Source organism: Haliotis rufescens, unplaced genomic scaffold (assembly GCF_023055435.1).
Source record: "Haliotis rufescens isolate VD_foot unplaced genomic scaffold, xgHalRufe1.0.p SCAF_29, whole genome shotgun sequence".
NCBI classification, from domain to species: domain Eukaryota; kingdom Metazoa; phylum Mollusca; class Gastropoda; order Lepetellida; family Haliotidae; genus Haliotis; species Haliotis rufescens.
Genome location: NW_025963990.1, coordinates 4569071 through 4588477, shown reverse-complemented (window position 1 = coordinate 4588477; position 19407 = coordinate 4569071). Strand labels below are relative to the sequence as shown.

Below are 19407 nucleotides of genomic sequence, written 5' to 3'. Positions count from 1 at the left end.
CACTGTTAGTAATAACATGTACATCGCTGTTAGTAATAACTTGTACATCACTGTTAGTAATAACATGTACATCACTGTTAGTAATAACATGTACATCGCTGTTAGTAATAACTTGTACATCACTGTTAGTAATAACATGTACATCACTGTTAGTAATAACATGTACATCACTGTTAATAATAACATGTACATCACTGTTAGTTATAACTCGTACTTCCGAGTCAGTAATAACTTGCACATTACTGTTAGTAATCACTTGTACATCATTGTTAGTTATATCGGGTACATCACTGTTAGAAATAACCTGTATATCAGTGTTATTAATACATTGTACATCACAAATAAAAATAACCTTATATCGTTGTTACAAGTAACCTGAATTCCTCCGTTAATAAAAAAAAACTGCATCTTGCTGTCAGAAAAAAAACAGCTTTTAGAAATAACATGTATATAGTTGTTTGAAATAATCTGCATATCACAATTAGATTAACCTGGATATCACTGTTAGAAATAACATATATCATTATCACATATTATAGTTTTTAAATAATAAATGTGAAGAAGAAAAGAAGGCATGGAAACTTGCATAATAATAATTTGAATATGCAATAAATTATATAATTTCGTATATCTAAGTATATTGTTTTTAAGTAAAACAATTGGGTTCACATTGTTTCTATTAAATGTGTAAAGCACTGATTTTGTTATGATAATTACTGCATTGGGTGAATTTTAATTCTTCTCTTTAAATCCAAACAATATGTGTTATTTACTAACTCTGCTTTCTGAATAGTTCCCAAACCAATCTGACCGCCTCCGTGGCCTAGTGGTAAAGCGTCCGCCCGCAGAAAGGAAGGTTCTTTGCTCGATCCCTGGCCGCGTCGTTCCAAAAGACGTTAAACTGTTGTACTTGTTATCCTGCCTGGCGCTCGCCAGTAAGGGGCTAAAATACGGACTGATCCGCACGGAGTCGGTATACAGTGTCTGAGTGGGGTATTCATGTTAAAATGCGGCATAATATCTCAGTGGGCTAGCACTAGTAAAAGCAGCCACACACACGTGCATGCACGTCGCTTTATAAGTGCAACCATCTTGAACACGAAGTTAAACCCCATTTCACTTCACCTCACAGTCATCACTAGAAATATCAATACATATATACCTATCTATCACTGGAACATCATATACTCCGGGATGTTACTAAAACATTACAACACTACATATAGCCATCTATCACTAAAACATCATATACTCCGGGATGTTATTAAAACATTACAACCATACATATACCCATCTAGCACTAAAACATCATATACTCCGTGATGGGGGGTCAGGGAATAGGACCCAAGACGGAAATCTCTACCTCCCTGTCACCTTTAACGAAACGTTCTTCGTAAATATACATGGTGTGGGCAGATAAAAAAGAAAGACGTATGTTATGATAACACGTTCAGGAGAATGCATGGAAACCATATTTTTGAAATCAATTTTAGCACATACTGTCTTCGTTATAAACAGATGTATAAATATATGTTTGTGACGCGTCAGAGGAAGAGGTGAGCATCCTGTGTGCCGTGTGCAACAGGGAGCAATGTGGGCATATGACTTAACGCGTGACACAACATCCAGGGCTGTTATTAAAACATTACAACGCTTCATATACCCATCTATCACTGGGGTATCATATACTCAGGGTTGTTATTAAAACATTACAACACTACATGTACCCATCTGTCACTGGGGTATCATATACTCAGGGTTGTTATAAAAACATTACAACACTACATATACCCATCTGTCACTGGGGTATCATATACTCAGGGTTGTTATTAAACATTAAAACACTACATATACCCATCTATCACTGGGGTATCATATACTCAGGGTTGTTATTAAAACATTACAACACTACATGTACCCATCTGTCACTGGGGTATCATATACTCAGGGTTGTTATAAAAACATTACAACACTACATATACCCATCTATCACTAAAACATCATATACTCAGGGTTGTTATTAAAACATTACAACCATACATATACCCATCTGTCACTGGGGTATCATATACTCAGGGTTGTTATAAAAACATTACAACACTACATATACCCATCTGTCACTGGGGTATCATATACTCAGGGTTGTTATAAAAACATTACAACACTACATATACCCATCTGTCACTACAATATCATATACCCATCTATCACTAAAACATCATATACTCCGTGATGTTATCAAAACATTACAACACTACATATACCTATCTATCAGTGGGGTATCATATACTTCGGGATGTTATTAAAACATTACAACACTACATATACCTATCTATCACTGCAACATCATAAACCCCGGGATGTTATTAAAACATTACAACACTACATATACCCATCTATCACTGAGGTATCATATACTCTGGGATGTAATCGAAACATTACAACACTACATATACCCATCTTTCACTGCTACATCATATACTCCGGGATATTATTAAAACATTACAACACTACATAAACCCATCGATCACTACAACATCATATACTCCGGAATGTTATTAAAACATTACAACACTACATAAACCCATCTATCACTACAGCATCATATGTTCCGGGATGTTATTAAAACATTACAACACTACATAAACCCATCGATCACTACAACATCATATACCCCGGGATGTTATTAAAACATTACAACACTACATAAACCCATCTATCACTGCAACATCATATACTTCGGGATGTTATTAAAACATTACAACACTACATAAACCCATCTATCACTACAGCATCATATACCCCAGGGTGTTATTAAAACATTACAACACTACATATACCCATCTATCACTGCAACACCATATACCCCGGGATGTTATCAAAACATTACAACACTACATATACCCATCTATCACTACAATATCAAATACTTTGGGATGTTATCAAAACATTACAACACTACATATACCCATCTATCACTACAATATCAAATACCCCGGGGTGTTATTAAAACATTACAACACCACATATACCCATCTATCACTACAGCATCATATACCCCGGGATGTTATTAAAACATTACAACACTACATATACCCATCTTTCACTACAATATCAAATACTCCGGAATGTTATTAAAACATTACAACACTACATAAACCCATCTATCACTACAGCATCATATATTCCGGGATGTTATTAAAACATTACAACACTACATAAACCCATCGATCACTACAACATCATATACTCCGGAATGTTATTAAAACATTACAACACTACATAAACCCATCTATCACTACAGCATCATATACTCCGGGATGTTATCAAAATATTACAACACTTCATAAACCCATCTATCGCTACAGCATCATATACCCCGGAGTGTTATTAAAACATTACAACACTACATAAACCCATCTATCACTGCAACATCATATACCCCGGGATGTTATTAAAACATTACAACACTACATAAACCCATCTATCACTACAACATCGCACACCCCGGGATGTTATTAAAACATCACAACATACACCCCTGCACACAATGACGACGATTTGTGATACAACACCTGTAGCTATGGTAGATACCAAGTCATGGTGTACACAAGCCTGGGCCGGCCACACCCTGCATGCCAGTGATTGCCACCCATATACCCTGATTAACGGCGGATCCTACAGGAACACACTGATGGGGGAGCAGTACATTACACACACTTGCTCACTGAAGCCCTGATGAATTACCACCACTGCAGTGACAGTTAAGCCCCCGACTGGTCATCTTCAGGCAGAAAAAGTCAACCTTGAATATGTGTAAATTGCGTAAAACGTTATCACCTAGAAATATATTCACTTTGAAACATCTGTCCAGATTCATCGTACATTTGAACACATTATTACGTTAAGGTGTCTAATTTTAAAAATATATATATATATATATATATATATTAATATTTTTTTGTATTTGTTTCATTGAGGCTTGTTACCATCTTGATCTGCATTGTATGTTATATGTTGTATATATAGCTATTCTCGTACCACCGTTGGTGGTTTTTCAGAGAAATAAAACTGAAAGTGAGAGCTGATACTTAATTATTCATAGACATACCTTGCAGAGGGAATATATGGTCATAGATAAATAGCCCTTTCCCATTTTTCCCTCTCAGTCCGAACTGCAAAACACAAAAAGTTGTCAGTAAAAGTACATATAACCGTAGTCCACAGTAAACAACGTCAACGGTCATAACACACGCGTTCACCCGGACAAATAAGGAAACAGTTTGAGCGTGCTTATTTTCAAGATGCATTTGAAAGGCAATAGCAAATCTAAATATATGAGATTTATACCGTAACAATACCCTTTGATTAAAAGTTCAATCGTTGAAATCCTACATGCACTTCAGAAATAGCGGTTTTCGTGTTGAAACCAGGAAATGTTATCATTAATCATAATTAATATGATTCATAACTGATTGTCAAAGAGCACATATGGGACATAATCTGTTAGCTTTTAGTGAGAAACATGTCTTTTCTCCGATGACAATTGCCGCTTAAAGTACACGTTAATATGTACATCGCTTCCTGATGGCCGACTGATAGCGAAGACCCCCCACAAACTAACAGCCTTTGTTGTCAAGATAAAAAGTAAATATTGATATATAAACAATCTTTCGACCACAAGAATGCATAGGTTTGCGGTGAATTAGAAACCAAACCACACGACTGGAATTTACGTTGCAAAGGTACGATTGCATACATGTTTCTGTTTTAAACGAATTGAAATCAGTAGTGACTGTTTTTCTAACTATTTATTAACACCAACGAGAAAAGAATATGATTCTTCTCTAAATTAATGATTTTTCTCTCCATGTATTAATTAGAGCACCCGTGAAGATGCGGGGCAGAAAAGGTCTTCAGCAACCGTTGCTTGCCATTAAAGGGCGACTTTGCTTGTCGTAAGAGGCGACTAATGGTGGTCAGGCTTGCTGACTTGGTTGATGCATGTCATCATTTTTGCTCATGATGTCAATCACTGGATTGTCTGGTCCAGGCTGGATTATTTACAGACGGCCGTCATATAGCTGGTATATTGCCGAGTGCGGCGTTAAACAACACGCAAACAAAAAAATAATTAGAGTATTTAACGTTTGTTTACAGACCATTGTTTAGATATGGTGAGGAATACTATATCTCTGATAAGCCCCAGTGCCTTCATCAACCCCAGTAAGAGTGACCCCGTAGAGCTGGTGAATGCAAGAAATCTAGGTGAGTACATTGTGTATCTATTATTCCACAAGTAGATATACCTGTGTACAAAACTATGCAATGCAAAATACAGACTTGACAGTGTGGTGTATATACACATTTATAAATTCTCCAGGATATCAAATCGTATTTATGTAAAGTATCTTTTCGTGGTATTTGAAGGAACATACATCTTTTTGTGCGTTTTGCCTGGTGATATGCGTTGGGGAGAAGTCTCCGTCCATTATATCAACCACATGTTGATACGAAACAGTTCTCTCCTATTTCAAGGTAAAAAAATTGGACATTGTCCAACATGTCATCATTTATTTGTAACTTTAAATGACCAGATCAAAATCTAAATTAAATTTCTCGCCGTTGTAAGATTAAGATATATTTAAGGTTCGAATAACTATAAATAATTTACTTATTATATCCCAAACTACTCCAGAGTGTACTGTTTTGGAAGAAAATATTGAAAAAAACCTGTATGCATATGCATTGTATGTATGCCATGCCACTGTCATCAGTACATTGATAAAACACTCACTAATTTGTATGTTTTGAGTGAATGTGGTTTTAAGCCGTTTTAAGTAATATTCCAGCAATAACACGGAGGGGCTAACGAGAAATGGGATTCACATATTGTACCATTTGTGGAATCGAACCCGTGACGAACGAACGCTTTAACCACTGGGCCCCACCGCCCCGTATATTTATAAGTAATGCAAATAATCAATATCTCAAACCCGACAGTAAGCTAAATATTGCCATGCTATGTCTCTGGATTTCCGGGACCTGCTGTGAATTATCAGCGAGCAACAGTGTTGTACAAGACCTCAATGTAGTAGAAACTGTCTTGTTGGTATTGTGTCGTTAAAGCCCGTACAAGCTTCACTGTAGACAGCGCGGCTGGCAACCTGTTTACTTGAGAAAAACAAATGACGGTTTAAGGTAAACGAACCTTTAACACAAGTGTGGAGCAAGGTCTGTGAGAGCGATAGAGATGAGTAATACCCGACAATGGCCTCACACAATCGCACATGCCCAAGTGGTTCCTGTTGTGTCTGAACGTACGTATTTATCCTGGCCTCGGGGCGGTGGGATAGCTTAGTGGTTAAAGCGTTCTCTCGTCACGCTTAAGATTCGATGTTCGATTCGCCATATGAGTACGGGTACAGTGTGTGAAGGCTATTGCTGGTGTCCCCGCCGTGATATTTGCTGGGATATTGCTAAAAGCTGCGTAAAACCATGCTCGCTGACTTGTACCGGTCAGCTACTGTATGCTTCTTCGCTGATATTTACTTCGGGATAAAAGTCGTCGATCCTCGGGTTTAGAGCTCCGTGTAATTCAATTCCTCATATATAAGATATAAAACACAATCTCCCAGAAGTTCTCCGTCTTTCTCGTCATCACTCATCAATAGCTCTAAGTAGGTTTCGGCAACTCACAGTAGTGTCTCAACAACTCACAGTGGTGTCTCAGCAACTCACAGTGGTCTCTCAGCAACTCACTGTGGTCTCTTAGCAACTCACAATGGTGTCTCAGCAACTCACAATAGTGTCTCAGCAACTCACAGTGGTCTCTTAGCAACTCACAGTGGTCTCTCAGCAACTCACTGTTATGTCTCAGCAACTCACAGTGGTGTCTCAGCATCTCACAGTGGTCTCACAACAACTGCTGTGTCCAGCTGCTGAGGCACTGTGTTATGTTGCATCGAGAATCGAGCTTCACTCAACTTGCCATCGGCTACACTTCTCTATGACCGAACACCTGACACCGTTTAGTTCCCGAGATGACGGGCGTATCTCACGATGGACATGTGATTTGTTTGTCCCACACCCCTCGCATACCATGATCGCTACCTATTTATTTATTGCATTATAACGTTTTACTTTTCTCGGAAAACTCAAAACCGGAGCAAAGCGTTAAGATCATGGCTATCTGTAACTTATACAAGGGTTAAACCCAACTCAAACAATATTTTATCCTTTTTGCGAAGACCTGGTGCCATCACTGAGTTTCAATGGTCCATTCATATATTCATCGCAGCAGTTTGACTTGGTTGATGCATGACATCGTAACCCAATTACATAGATCGATGCTCATGATGTCAATCACTGGATTGTCTGATCCAGACTCGAATATTTACAGACCGCCGTCACAAAGCTGGAATATTGCTGAGTGCGGCGTTAAACAACAAACAAGCAATCACAGTAATTTTGCCTTTTGCCCCAGATGGAATCTGTTTCGGAGGAGAATCAAGACATGTTATTCTCTTGCATTGACTTTTTTATTTACACAAACAGGCACAAAAGATGAACCCCTGAAGCTGAAGCAGGATGGTGAGGAGGTCGGTAGCGCCAATGGTGCCGATGACGTTCCGTCGTTCCTGCAGAAGGTGACGTCATGGCGGTGGTTCACGGCCATATTGACGAGCATGGGCGTTGTCTTCATCATCCTATTGAGGAACTGTATGTCCATGGCCCTGGTCTGCATGACTGGGGGCAGGCGCGGGGGGTCAGGGAATTGGACCCAAGACGGAAATCTCTCTTTCCCTGTCACCTTTAACGAAACGTTCTTCGTAAGTATACATGACATGGGCAGATCAAGAAAGGAAGGCGTATGTTATGATACCATGTTTCAGGAAAATGCATGGAAAACTATTTTTTGTAATCAATTTTAGCACATACTGTCCTCGTTATAAACAGATGTATAAATGTATGTTTGTGACGCGTCAGAGGAAGAGGTGAGCATCCTGTGTGCCGTGTGCAACAGGGAGCAATGTGGGCATATGACTTAACGCGCGACACAACATCCAGGGCGGTCACATTTACATTGAGTGAGTGAGTGAGTGAGTGAGTTTTACGCCGCTTTTGGCAATATTTCAGCAATATCACGGCAGGGTACACCAGAAATGGGCTTCACACATTGTACCCATGTCGGGAATCGAACCCGGGTCTTCGGCGTGACAAGCGAACGTTTTAACCACTGGGCTACCCGACCGCCCCCATTTACATTGAGACGTTTTCAAGATTTATTCCTAAGGTCGCGTCCTAACTCAGGAGATGGGTGTGGGGTGTCTAAAAACCCGTACGTTACAGTTATAATGATAATAATAATAATGGGTTAGAATGGCAATGTTCAATGCTATTAGTTTCAGCGGAAGTATTTGAAGGCGGAATAGTATATGACGCAGAAGTATTATTAAGCAGAACTAGTTTGTTTGTTTTTTTGTGTTTTAAAGCGGTCTGTCAACAATCGAGTTTGGACCAGATACTCCCATGTTTGATACGATGACATGCATAAACTAAGTTATTGAACCACCCGATCCCGTTAGTCCTCTGTTACGGCAAACATGGGTTAACGGGGAAGTAGTAGTAGTAGTAGTAGTAGTAGTAGTAGTAGTAGTAGTAGTAAAAGGGGTAGTAGAAGGGGTAGTAGTAGTGGTAGCATTGCAAACAGCATAGTTGCAAGAGTGAGTGAGTTGGTTTTAACGCCGCTTTTAACAGTTTTATCGCGGCGTGTCAGCTTCATGTGGGAGGAAAGCCCGAAGTGATGCAGGTCTCAGACGTTTACCACTTCGGTGAAACCTACGAGCACGGGTATGGTGCTGACAAACCTAGAAACATAATCGGGGCGAACCGGGATTCGAATCCACAATCATAGGTTTCTGGCGTGCACAAGGGACGCAACTCTGCACAGCGAATCGCGGCGCCTTAGACGTCTTCCCCCCACCCAAGTTGGAAGAAGAAGCAGCAGTAACAGTAGCATTAGTAGTGTCATCAGCAGTAGCAGTAGAAACTGTTGCAGTAATGTCGTAGTAGTAGTAGTAGGAGTAGTAGTTGTAGTAGTACCAGAAGTAGCAGTAATAATAATAGGAACAGACGCAGTAGGAATAGTAGCAGTTCTACTAGTAGCAGTAGCATTAGTAGATGTAGTAGTAGTAGCAGGAGTAGTAGCAGGAGTAGTAGTAGTAGCAGTAGTAGTAGTAGTTATGACAATATGAACAGACACAGTAGGAACAGTAGCAGTTCTACTAGTAGCAGTAGCATAAGTAGATGTAGCTGTAGTAGTAGTAGTAGTAGTAGTAGTAGTAGTAGTAGTATATCTGGGGCAGCAAGGTGGTATCTTGGTTCATGTTTCTTTATGCAAGGGGGGGGGGGGGGGGGGGGGGGGTACATACAATGTTAATTCCATTTACATTGTCTAAAAAATATTGCATGATATATATACATTGCAAGATTTCTAACTGTACATGGATCAGAGGATGTCATCATAACGAGATGGGTATTCATGGTATCTGTCATCTCACCCCTGCAGATGCCCCGCGGGGAGTTTGACTGGGACAGCGAGACACAGGGCATCATCCTCTCAGCAGCCTTCTACAGCAGCTTCATCGCCCCGGCCATCAGCGGCTTCGTTGCCAGGCGATTTGGAGCCAAGATCGTCGTCGGCGTCAGCGTGTTTGCGTCTGCGGTTGCCACATTACTGACGCCGCTTGGTGCACGCGCACATGTGAACTTCCTTATCGGTCTCAGGGTGTTCCTGGGATTCTTCTCAGTGAGTTTTGTTTGTTTGTTTGTTTGTATGGTTGTTTGTTTGTTTGTTTATGGTTGTTTGTCTGTTTGTTTGTTTGTTGTTTAACGCCGCACTCAGCAATATTCCAACTATATGACGACGGTCTGTAAATAATCGAGTCTAGACCAGACAATCCAGTGATTGACATCTTGAGCATCGATCTACGTAAGTGGGATATGATGACATGCATCAACCAAGTCAGAGAGCCTGACCACCTGATCCCGTTAGTCGCCTTTTACAGCAAGCATGGGTTGCTGAAGACGTTTTCTAACCCGGATCTTCACGGGGGAGACAAGCATCGGTTTGCTGAAGACCTATTCTACCCCACATCTCAGACGTTTACCGCTTAGGTAAATAGTTTGTTTGTTTGTTTGTTTGTTTGTTTGTTTGTTGTTTAACGCCGCACTCAGCAATATTCCAGCTATATGACGGCGGTCTGTAAATAATCGAGTCTGGACCAGACGATCCACTGATTGATATCATGAGCATCGGCTGGGATACAATGACATGCATCAACCAAGTCACAGAGCCTGACCACCCGATCCCGTTATACGACAAGAAAGGGTTGCAGAAGACCTATTCCAACCCGGATCTTCACGGGTCCACTTCGGTAAAACGCAGGAACAAGTAACATAGAATTGCAATATATAACACACGTGGGCCCGTGAAGATCTTGGTAGAATAGGTCTTCAGCAACCCATACTTGCCCTTAAAGGCGACTATGTTTGTCGTAAAAGGCGACTAACGGGATCGGCTGGTCAAGCTCGCTGACTTGTTTGATGCATGTCATCGAACCAAATTGCGTGGATCGATGCTCATGTTGTCAATCACTGGGTTGTCTGGTCCAGACTCGATTATTTACAGACCGCCGTCAGACAGGTGGAATATTGCTGAGTGCGGCGTTAAACAACAACAACAACAAAAAAAGAAGAAGAAAACACTAGAAGTGACACAATGACTTAATGTATTCTGACTACTGTAGGGCACCATCTTCCCCGCATCCCTGGAGCTATGGTCACACTGGGCGCCGGGCCCAGAACGGGTGCAGCTCGTCTCCAGCACATACACGGGTAGGTGAACGCAGATACTACTATAGCCATAGCAACCGAAATTATATAGAAGTGGTAGTTGTGGTTTGTTTGAGTGTTTAACGCAGCATTCGGAAATACACCAGCTATATGATGGAAGTATTAATAGAAGTATAGTAGTAGCAGCAACAGTACTGATAATAGCAGTGGTGAAGAAGTGGTAATAGCTGTAAAACGAGTAATAGCAGGTATAGTAACCATACAAATTTGACATTTGAAGCCACAATATTATAAATAGTAATACGAGTAGATGTATTTTGACAGTAGATGGACAGCACAAGCAGCAATATATATATATATGTATATAATTCCAAAATTCCAAAATGGTAAAGCCCTGACACTCCTCTTACGGTGGTTCCTGGTGATCCCACTCCTACATCTTCATCCTCAGGCATCAACGTGGGCAGCCTCGCCGCGTCCCTCCTCTCCGGCTTCATCTGCACCATCCCCCACGATAACGGCTGGCCCTACGTCTTCTATGTGTTTGGTAAGGGACAAGCCTTAGTCTATGTTCCGTCTTTGTCTGTTGTTTAATGCTGTGTACAACAATACTCCGGCAAAATGACGGTTTCAGTTTTACCTTTCTCATACGAAACCTATTGCTTATAAAGCACTAAAGAGTATCAATTGGTAGCGTTCTTGTTGAAGGTTTTAAATATACGTCCTGTATGAAACTGAAGATTCAATGCAGTTATGTTTTCTTTGATAACGTTACTCGTGTTTGTTTGTTTGTTTGTTTGTTCTTGACCATTCCGTTGCTTGAGATTCAACGGGAACGTGCAATAACGCCATAGCTCCTGTAGTTGTGCTCTCCTGTATACGATTGGCCGTAAGACCTTGTTCACCAAGTGAATCCCTTCTGCAGGTGGACTGAGCGCCATCTGGTGTGTGGTGTGGTTCCTGTGTATCCACGACACCCCCGAGACGCACCCATGGATCAGTCAGGAGGAGGCCCAGTACATCGCCAAGCACACCATGAAGAAAGAGGACCCACAGGAGGTATGGGGGCAAGCGATACCGGAATCAGTATCATTGATGAGGAGCGTGCACGCAGGACATCAGATTTTGTGCATTCGCTGACCTCCCATCTCTTTTTCATTTCTCTTCTCAGTTCACGGCATTGCTGTGGCTATAAGAGAAAAACCGGCTCGCCCCTTCTTCCTTCTTTACTTCCCACCAGCCCCCTACCCTCACCATCCATCTCGCCTCCTGTAGGCCTTCCAACCACTCCCCACTACGCTCACCAAACGAACACCCACCCCCCTCCATCCATTCTGACTCCCTCCCCTCTCCCCACATTTTCAGACAAAACCTACTCACACATCTTCTCAAAACAATTTCCGCGACTTCGCCCTGATTTCATCAAATGTCACCTGCCCCCTCCTCCACCCACTCTCTCAAGTCCAACCCCAGCCACATAGATAGATAGATAGATAGATAGATAGATATAGAATGCATTTCTCTCTTTCTCTCTCTCTCTCTCTTCTCGACTGCCCACTCCTCCACCCACTCTCTCAAGTCCAATCCCAGCCACATATATATTTATATAGAGAGAGAGAGAGAGAATGCATTTCTCTTTCTCTCTCTCTCTCTTCTCGACTGCCCACTCCTCCACCCGCTCTCTCAAGTCCAATCCCAGCCACATATATATTTATATATATAGAGAGAGAGAATGCATTTCTCTCTCTCTCTCTCTCTTCTCGACTGCCCCCTCCTCCACCCACTCTCTCAAGTCCAATCCCAGCGATATATATATATATATATATATAAAGATAGATATATAGATATATATATAGATATAGATATATATATATATATATAAATAGATATATAGATAGATAGATATATATATATAAAACTCTAAAATGTATCTTTACATCCGTAGTTTGTTACTCGCGAAAGCTTGTCCGCCATTTTGGATGACGCATCAGTACGCGCGTTCTTATCGGCTTCTTGACATTTCGTAAATAGTTACCGAATTACTTTCGCAGTCGAAAAGATAAATTCTGAGAAATAGTTGTCATGAAATATACAACGGGTAGGACTTATTTGAATGCATAACCGTGTATAAAACAAGCCGTTTACACACCCAATCGGGGGCACGGGTTGCCCAGTCGTCTAAGGCGCCGCGATTCGCTGTGCAGAGTTGCGTCCCTTGGGCACACCAGAAACCTATGATTGTGGGTTCGAATCCCGGTTCGCCCCGATTATGTTTCTAGGTTTGTCAGCACCATACCCGTGCTCGTAGGTTTCACCGAAGTGGTAAACGTCTGAGACTTGCATCACTTCGGGCTTTCCTCCCACATTAAACTGACACGCCGTGATATAACTGGAATACTGTTAAAAGCTGCGTTAAATCCAACTCCCTCACGACACACCCAATCAATGTTCTCCTTCCAGTCCTCGCGTCCCCCGTTCCTGCAGATGTTCCTGTCGGGGCCGGTGTGGGCCTTCATCATCGTCCAGACCTGCCACATGTGGTGCTCCAGCATCTTCTTCGCCTACCTCCCTAAGTATATGAGTGACGTCCTCCACTTCTCCATCGAACAGGTGCGACTCCACATACTGACGAAGGGGGACAAACATCTAGTCTCTGAAATGAACATATTTTACAGAAAAAAAACAGTTGTTTAGTTATCCCCCAAAATGTAATGAAAGAAGCCAAGAGACTGTCTCCAGTTTCAGAAACTATCTAATCTGGACCAGTAAGGTTGTTGCTGCTACTTTAGGTGTTTAAAAGGTCGCCTTCTGCCTTAGGAATTTCGGCTGAGAATCTTTTTTTTAACTTTCCAGATGCAATTTCCCCCATGATCTCTTTATCCGTCCATAGCTCCTTATTTTTCGTTTTAATATTGATAGCGTTTTGGGAGGAGTGCTTAAAGTTCAAATGTTTAAGGGCACTGTTCTAATCACCGTGTTATGAACATTGTTAACTCTTTCAATTACAAAGTCAGAACTACCTTAGTGTCGGTCGGTGGTATGTTTGAAATGCCATTTCCTCCTTAATGAAGACTCGACGAATAAACGATATCTTATGATCCGAACAAGCAAAAAGACTTTTCCACGTGTAACTCAAACAGTAAAAAATACAGACTACAAAGTGATTTTCTTTATTAATTATTCTAAAAAACATAAGTCAGTTTCGGGAAAGTGGGGATGTTCTTTAGCCAACACCGATGGTACCATCACTGCTTTTTAATTATCCATTCATATAAAATCATCCCTATTTTGCCTTTTGCGCCCAGTGGAATCTGTTTCGGCGGATAATCGAGACTGGTTAGTTACTGGCGTTGACGTTTTAATATGTTTATTCACTTTTTATGAACTGAGAGTTACCGTATGTTCTTCTTAACATTTCCACATTCTTTGATATCAGTTCCAGTAAAAGTTTGAAACTGACATTCACGTGTGCATTCTAAAGACCCGGGAGGACTTTTCGCACATCCCATTACTTCTTTTGTTACAACTTGTGTTCAGATGTAAATGTGGTTGATCTTTTGTTCCCCTGCAGAACGCCATCATTTCGTCCGCCCCATTCGCTACCAGATTTGTCGGTGTGATGGCGTGGGGATATCTCTCAGATCTACTTTTGAGGAAATCGTCCATCAGTGTCACGTGGATCCGAAAAATAGTCCAGTCTTCAGGTACCCAGGATCCGTCATCAACTACATGTCCTATCATTAAAGCTACACGAATTTGAAACATTAGGCCTTGAAAAATTCATTAAATTTGATGATTTGTTTGTTGTTAACTACCAGACAATATTCCAACTATATGACGGCGGTCTGTAAATAATCGAGACTGGACCAGAGAATCCAGTGATTGATATCATGAGCATCGATCTACGTAAGTGAGATACGATGACATGCATTAACCGAGCCAAGGAGACTGACCACCTGATCCCGTCAGTCGCCTCTGACAAGCATGGGTTGCTGAAGGCCCATTCTAGCCCGGATCTTTACGGTGGATGAGACGTCTTTACTCTGTATTAGTTCTGTATCGGTTCTGCTTTAGCGCTCTTCAGATGCACAGCGTTCACACATATTTATCAGCGTGGCCGACATGTTCCCCCGTGACTATCGCATTGTTTACCTCCGGCTCAGATCTGTGAAGATCCGGGGTAGAATAGGTCTTCAGCAACCCATGCTTGCCGTAAAAGGCGACTATGCTTGTCGTAAAAGGCGACTAACGGCATCGGGTGGTCAGGATCGCTGACTTGGTTGATGCATGTCATCGATCCCAATTGCGTGGATCGATGTTCATGATGTAATTCACTTGATTGTCTAGTCCAGACTCGATTATTTACAGACCGCCGTCATACAGCTGGAATATTGTGCGGCGTTAAACAACAAACCAACCAACCAACCAACCAACCTCCGACTCAATGCCTGTGTGTTCATGTTTACCTGTGTTTACCTGTGTTTACCTGTGTTTACCTCTATGTCTACCGCTTCAGGCTTCTTCGTTTGTGGCGTCTTCACAGTGGGTATCGGCATGGTCAACGACCAACAGAGAGAAATTGCTGTCGCCCTCTTCCTCCTCGCAATGTTCTGCCAGTCATCTTCGATGTCGTCCTCATCGGTTACTCCCCTTGATATCGCTCCAAGGTCGGTGGACGTTTGCTCCCCTTCAATTCATCCTATAAGCCTCGTAGTGATGTTAACTGATGTATTATGTAGCTACAGCAACAACAAAAAACACTTTAAAAAAATAACTTGGGACCATTCAATCATTCATCTCCGCGATTATTTTGAAATTATGGACCCGTGAAGATCCGGGGTAGAATAGGTCTTCAGCAACCCATGCTTGCCGTAAAAGGTGACCATGCGGGATAGAGTGGTCAGGCTCGCTGACTTGGTTGATGTATGTCATCGTATCCCAATTGCGTGGATTGATGCTTATGATGTCAATCACTGGATTGTCTGGTCCAGACTCGATTATTTACAGACCGCTGGAATATTGCTGGGTGTGGCGTTAAACAACAAACGAACTAACGAAATGTGAATTTATGCAACATGTCAAGTCTTTGAATGGCATTTAGAAAATGACATACATAAGAGAGAGAATTTATGTATGTCAACGCTCTTTATTATGTTGCCGTTGTATAGCTGGAATATTGTGCGGCGTTAAAATTTTGAGGAACACAACGTTTCGGAGTATATGCTTACTCCACCATCAGGCGAATAAATCCCGATGAAGCAGAAAGCGTATACTCCGACATTCTGATAAAATGCATTTGCAAATTATACCATATGTCCAAATAGGAGCACAAGTGGTCCAGTCGAATAAGCCGCCACTGTTCGCTGTGCAGAGTTGCGTCCCTTAAACGTACCAGAAACCTATGATCATGGTTCCAATATCCTGATTCGCCCTTCGTCTAAGACCTGCGTCACTTCTCACTCACTCACTCACTCACTCACTCACTCACTCACTCATGCAGGTATGCCGGCATCATCACTGGAGCCTATATGGTGATCGGATCCTTCATGTCCATGTTCGGGCCTATGGCTGCCGCTTACCTGACGCCAAACGTAAGTTTCATTTTTTATTTACATTTTGAAAGGTTGACACTGTACTTGAGTGTATGCCTTCAATAAGAAATCAAAGCAGGAATTTGACTGCATTGCAGCAATACGATCATTTTAAATTTGTTTATGCGAACGGTAAACCCTTACTCTCTCCAGCATGACTTTGTTTGTGTCAAAAATATTCAAAAGACACACCTTTGTCTGAAAAATAGTTTTGTTTTTCATGCCTTCCGAGTGACGTAGTGTGTGTTGTGTGAAGTATGGCACGGCAAATAGGTTTAAAAATAAATAAATTGCCCTCACTTCGTGCATAAGCACTACTGAAAAAAATCGAATGCCGAATATAAAACGGGTGGTCACACACACGCACGCACGTACACACACACACACACACACACACACACACACACACACACACACACACACACACCATCTATTTAGGCACCGACTATATAATATTCGGTTTGTTTGTTGGTTGGTTTGTTGTTTAACGCCGTACTCAGCAATATTCCAGCCATATGACGGCGGTCTGTAAATAATGTGGACCAGACAATCCAGTGATTAATATCATGAGCATCAATCCACGCACGTACGCACGCACGCACACCATCCCAACCCTTTCACACACACACACCAGTTAAATTTTGAAAAAAATATTACGTGATCGGTTCCTATTGATATGTTTGTAAACAGGGGACTCTGGAGGAGTGGAGGATAGTGTTCTTCATCATCGCAGGGGTGTACGTGGTCGGTGTCACTGCATTTGTGTTCCTTGGGAGCGGCGAGCTTCAGCCGTGGGCCGTGCCTGAAGAACAGACCTCAAGCGAGGCGACGACAGATGCGGAGCTTGGGGACAACAAATCGGATATAACTTGTGACGAATCGCCCACGAGCGGACGCCATCAAGAAAACAAAGTCGGTGAAAATGAGTGCCAATTGAATTATACTAAAAATGGACACGTTAATGCTGCCTTCGAGTTTGATAAAACCGGGCAAGAATCTCAGCTTGCGATAATTCACGAATCAGACGAAGACAAACTGTCAACACAACTAACGTCATCAAGTACAAAACTATAGTCTCATTGTGCTCGTCCATATGTTCCAGTATCATTCATCGTGACGTAACGAATAATGTCCTTACCTGAAGCCTGCGTAGCTGCTTCAATCGTCTCATCCATATCTTTGTGTGTTTGTTTGTTTGTTGTTTAACGCCGCACTCAGCAATATTTTAGCTATATGACGGCGGTATGGAAATAATCGAGTCGGGGCCGGACAATACAGTGATTGACTTCATGAGCACCGATCTACGCAATTGGGTTTTTGGTTTGGTTTGTTGTTTAACGCCGCACTCAGCAATATTTTAGCTATATGACGGCGGTCTGTAAATAATCGAGTCTGGACCAGACAATCCAGTGGGATACGATGGCATGCATCAACCAAGTCAGCGAGCCTGACCACCCGATCCCGTTAGTCGCCTTTTACGACATGCATGGGTTGCTGAAGACCTATTCTAACCCGGATCTGCACGGGTTTCTTTTACGGGCTAATGTTATCATATTCAGTGGGACATAGCAGAGTTTTGTAGTACATCTCATGTGACTTAAACTATTACACAATCTTCGAGGATGCTTGTTATGAGGAGACATCATCACTCACTCGCTCACTTAGAATGACATAACGGCACTATTTACTTCATGTGGTATTCACGTAATTGGCGTAGGGTGAGGTGTGTTTGCATGCTTTGTTTGAGTGTGAATGTAGTCAGTGTACTTAATAAAGATGTCAAGAGCATGGACATCGTTTGTTTTATTTTCTGTTTTATTTAGGCACCGACTATATAATATTCGGTTGGTTGGTTGGTTGGTTGGTTGTTTAACGCCGCACTCAGCAATATTCCAGCTATATGACGGCGGTCTGTAAATAATCGAGTCTGGCCCAGACAATCCAGTGATTTATATCATGAGCATCAATCCACGCAATTGGGATCGATGACATGCATCAACCAAGTCAGCGATCCTGACCACCCGATGCCGTTAGCCGCCTTCTACGACAAGCATAGTCGCCTTTTACGGCAAGCATGGGTTGCTGAAGACGGGTGATGAATTAATCAAACAAAAGCATCAAAATAAAGCGACTGCGCTTAGTTGGTATAAAACGACGGCTCATAGTCGGTCGAGTTGCTAAGGTGTAGAGGCGTTCGCTTGTCAGCCGAATGTGTTTGAAACCAATCTCTGCTGTCCACCCCGTGATATTACTGGAATATTGCTAAAAGCGGCGTATAACCATATTTACTCTCTCAGTCAGTCAGTATAATGTGTCTTGGTGTTGTGTTTATATTACAATATCACCGCGGAGGACACCAGAAATAGGATTCACACATTGTACCCATGTGTGAAGCCCATTTCTGGTGTCCTCCGCCGTGATATTGCTGGAATATTGCTAAAAGCGGCGTATAGCAATAGTCAGTCAGTCAGTATAATAGTCAGTTAGTCAGTATAATTTGTCTGAGTGCTGTGCCCATATTATACTGTGGCATGCATAACAATACCAGTGACATGAAACTGGCAGGAGGCCCGTGTGTATGAGTTTAATAATATTAAAACCGACTTAAAATCCCTTTTAACCTCACCTCAGCTCATAAAACAACACGTCATGACAACGAGAAATACAATACGGTAGTTGACTGACGACTGTTGCCATTGATATACACGTTTTCTACACAAGCAGGTGCCCACGATGAAACTTTACATAACCACTAGCTGTGTAGTTCACGCCTATCTTTGTTCCACGATATTCGAGTCGATATTCGAGCTGCCAAGCAAAGGTTAACTGTTACCGTATTCGACGTAATAAGCGTATATAGGCTAGTGACCAATCTCAATTAGCACCCCATCCGATTGATCAATGTACACAAGACTTATTTATTCGCGTATAATACGCACTCATGTGTTATATGCACCCA

The 19407-nt window shown here is 41.8% G+C and overlaps 1 protein-coding gene across 1 annotated transcript; it reads left to right on the top strand.

Annotated features, from left to right (window-relative positions):
- Nucleotides 1-4705: 4705 nt before the first annotated feature.
- LOC124144450 (uncharacterized transporter slc-17.2-like) lies at nucleotides 4706-17747 on the top strand. The gene is made up of 12 exons (XM_048402828.1): nucleotides 4706-4745; nucleotides 5161-5268; nucleotides 7558-7832; nucleotides 9572-9811; nucleotides 10812-10899; nucleotides 11309-11404; nucleotides 11783-11916; nucleotides 13318-13467; nucleotides 14429-14561; nucleotides 15374-15524; nucleotides 16358-16448; nucleotides 17139-17747. The coding sequence occupies exons 2-12, from the start codon at nucleotides 5175-5177 to the stop codon at nucleotides 17520-17522; spliced, it is 1836 nt and encodes a 611-aa protein (XP_048258785.1). The 5' UTR covers nucleotides 4706-4745; nucleotides 5161-5174; the 3' UTR covers nucleotides 17523-17747.
- The last annotated feature ends 1660 nt before the right edge of the window (nucleotides 17748-19407 follow it).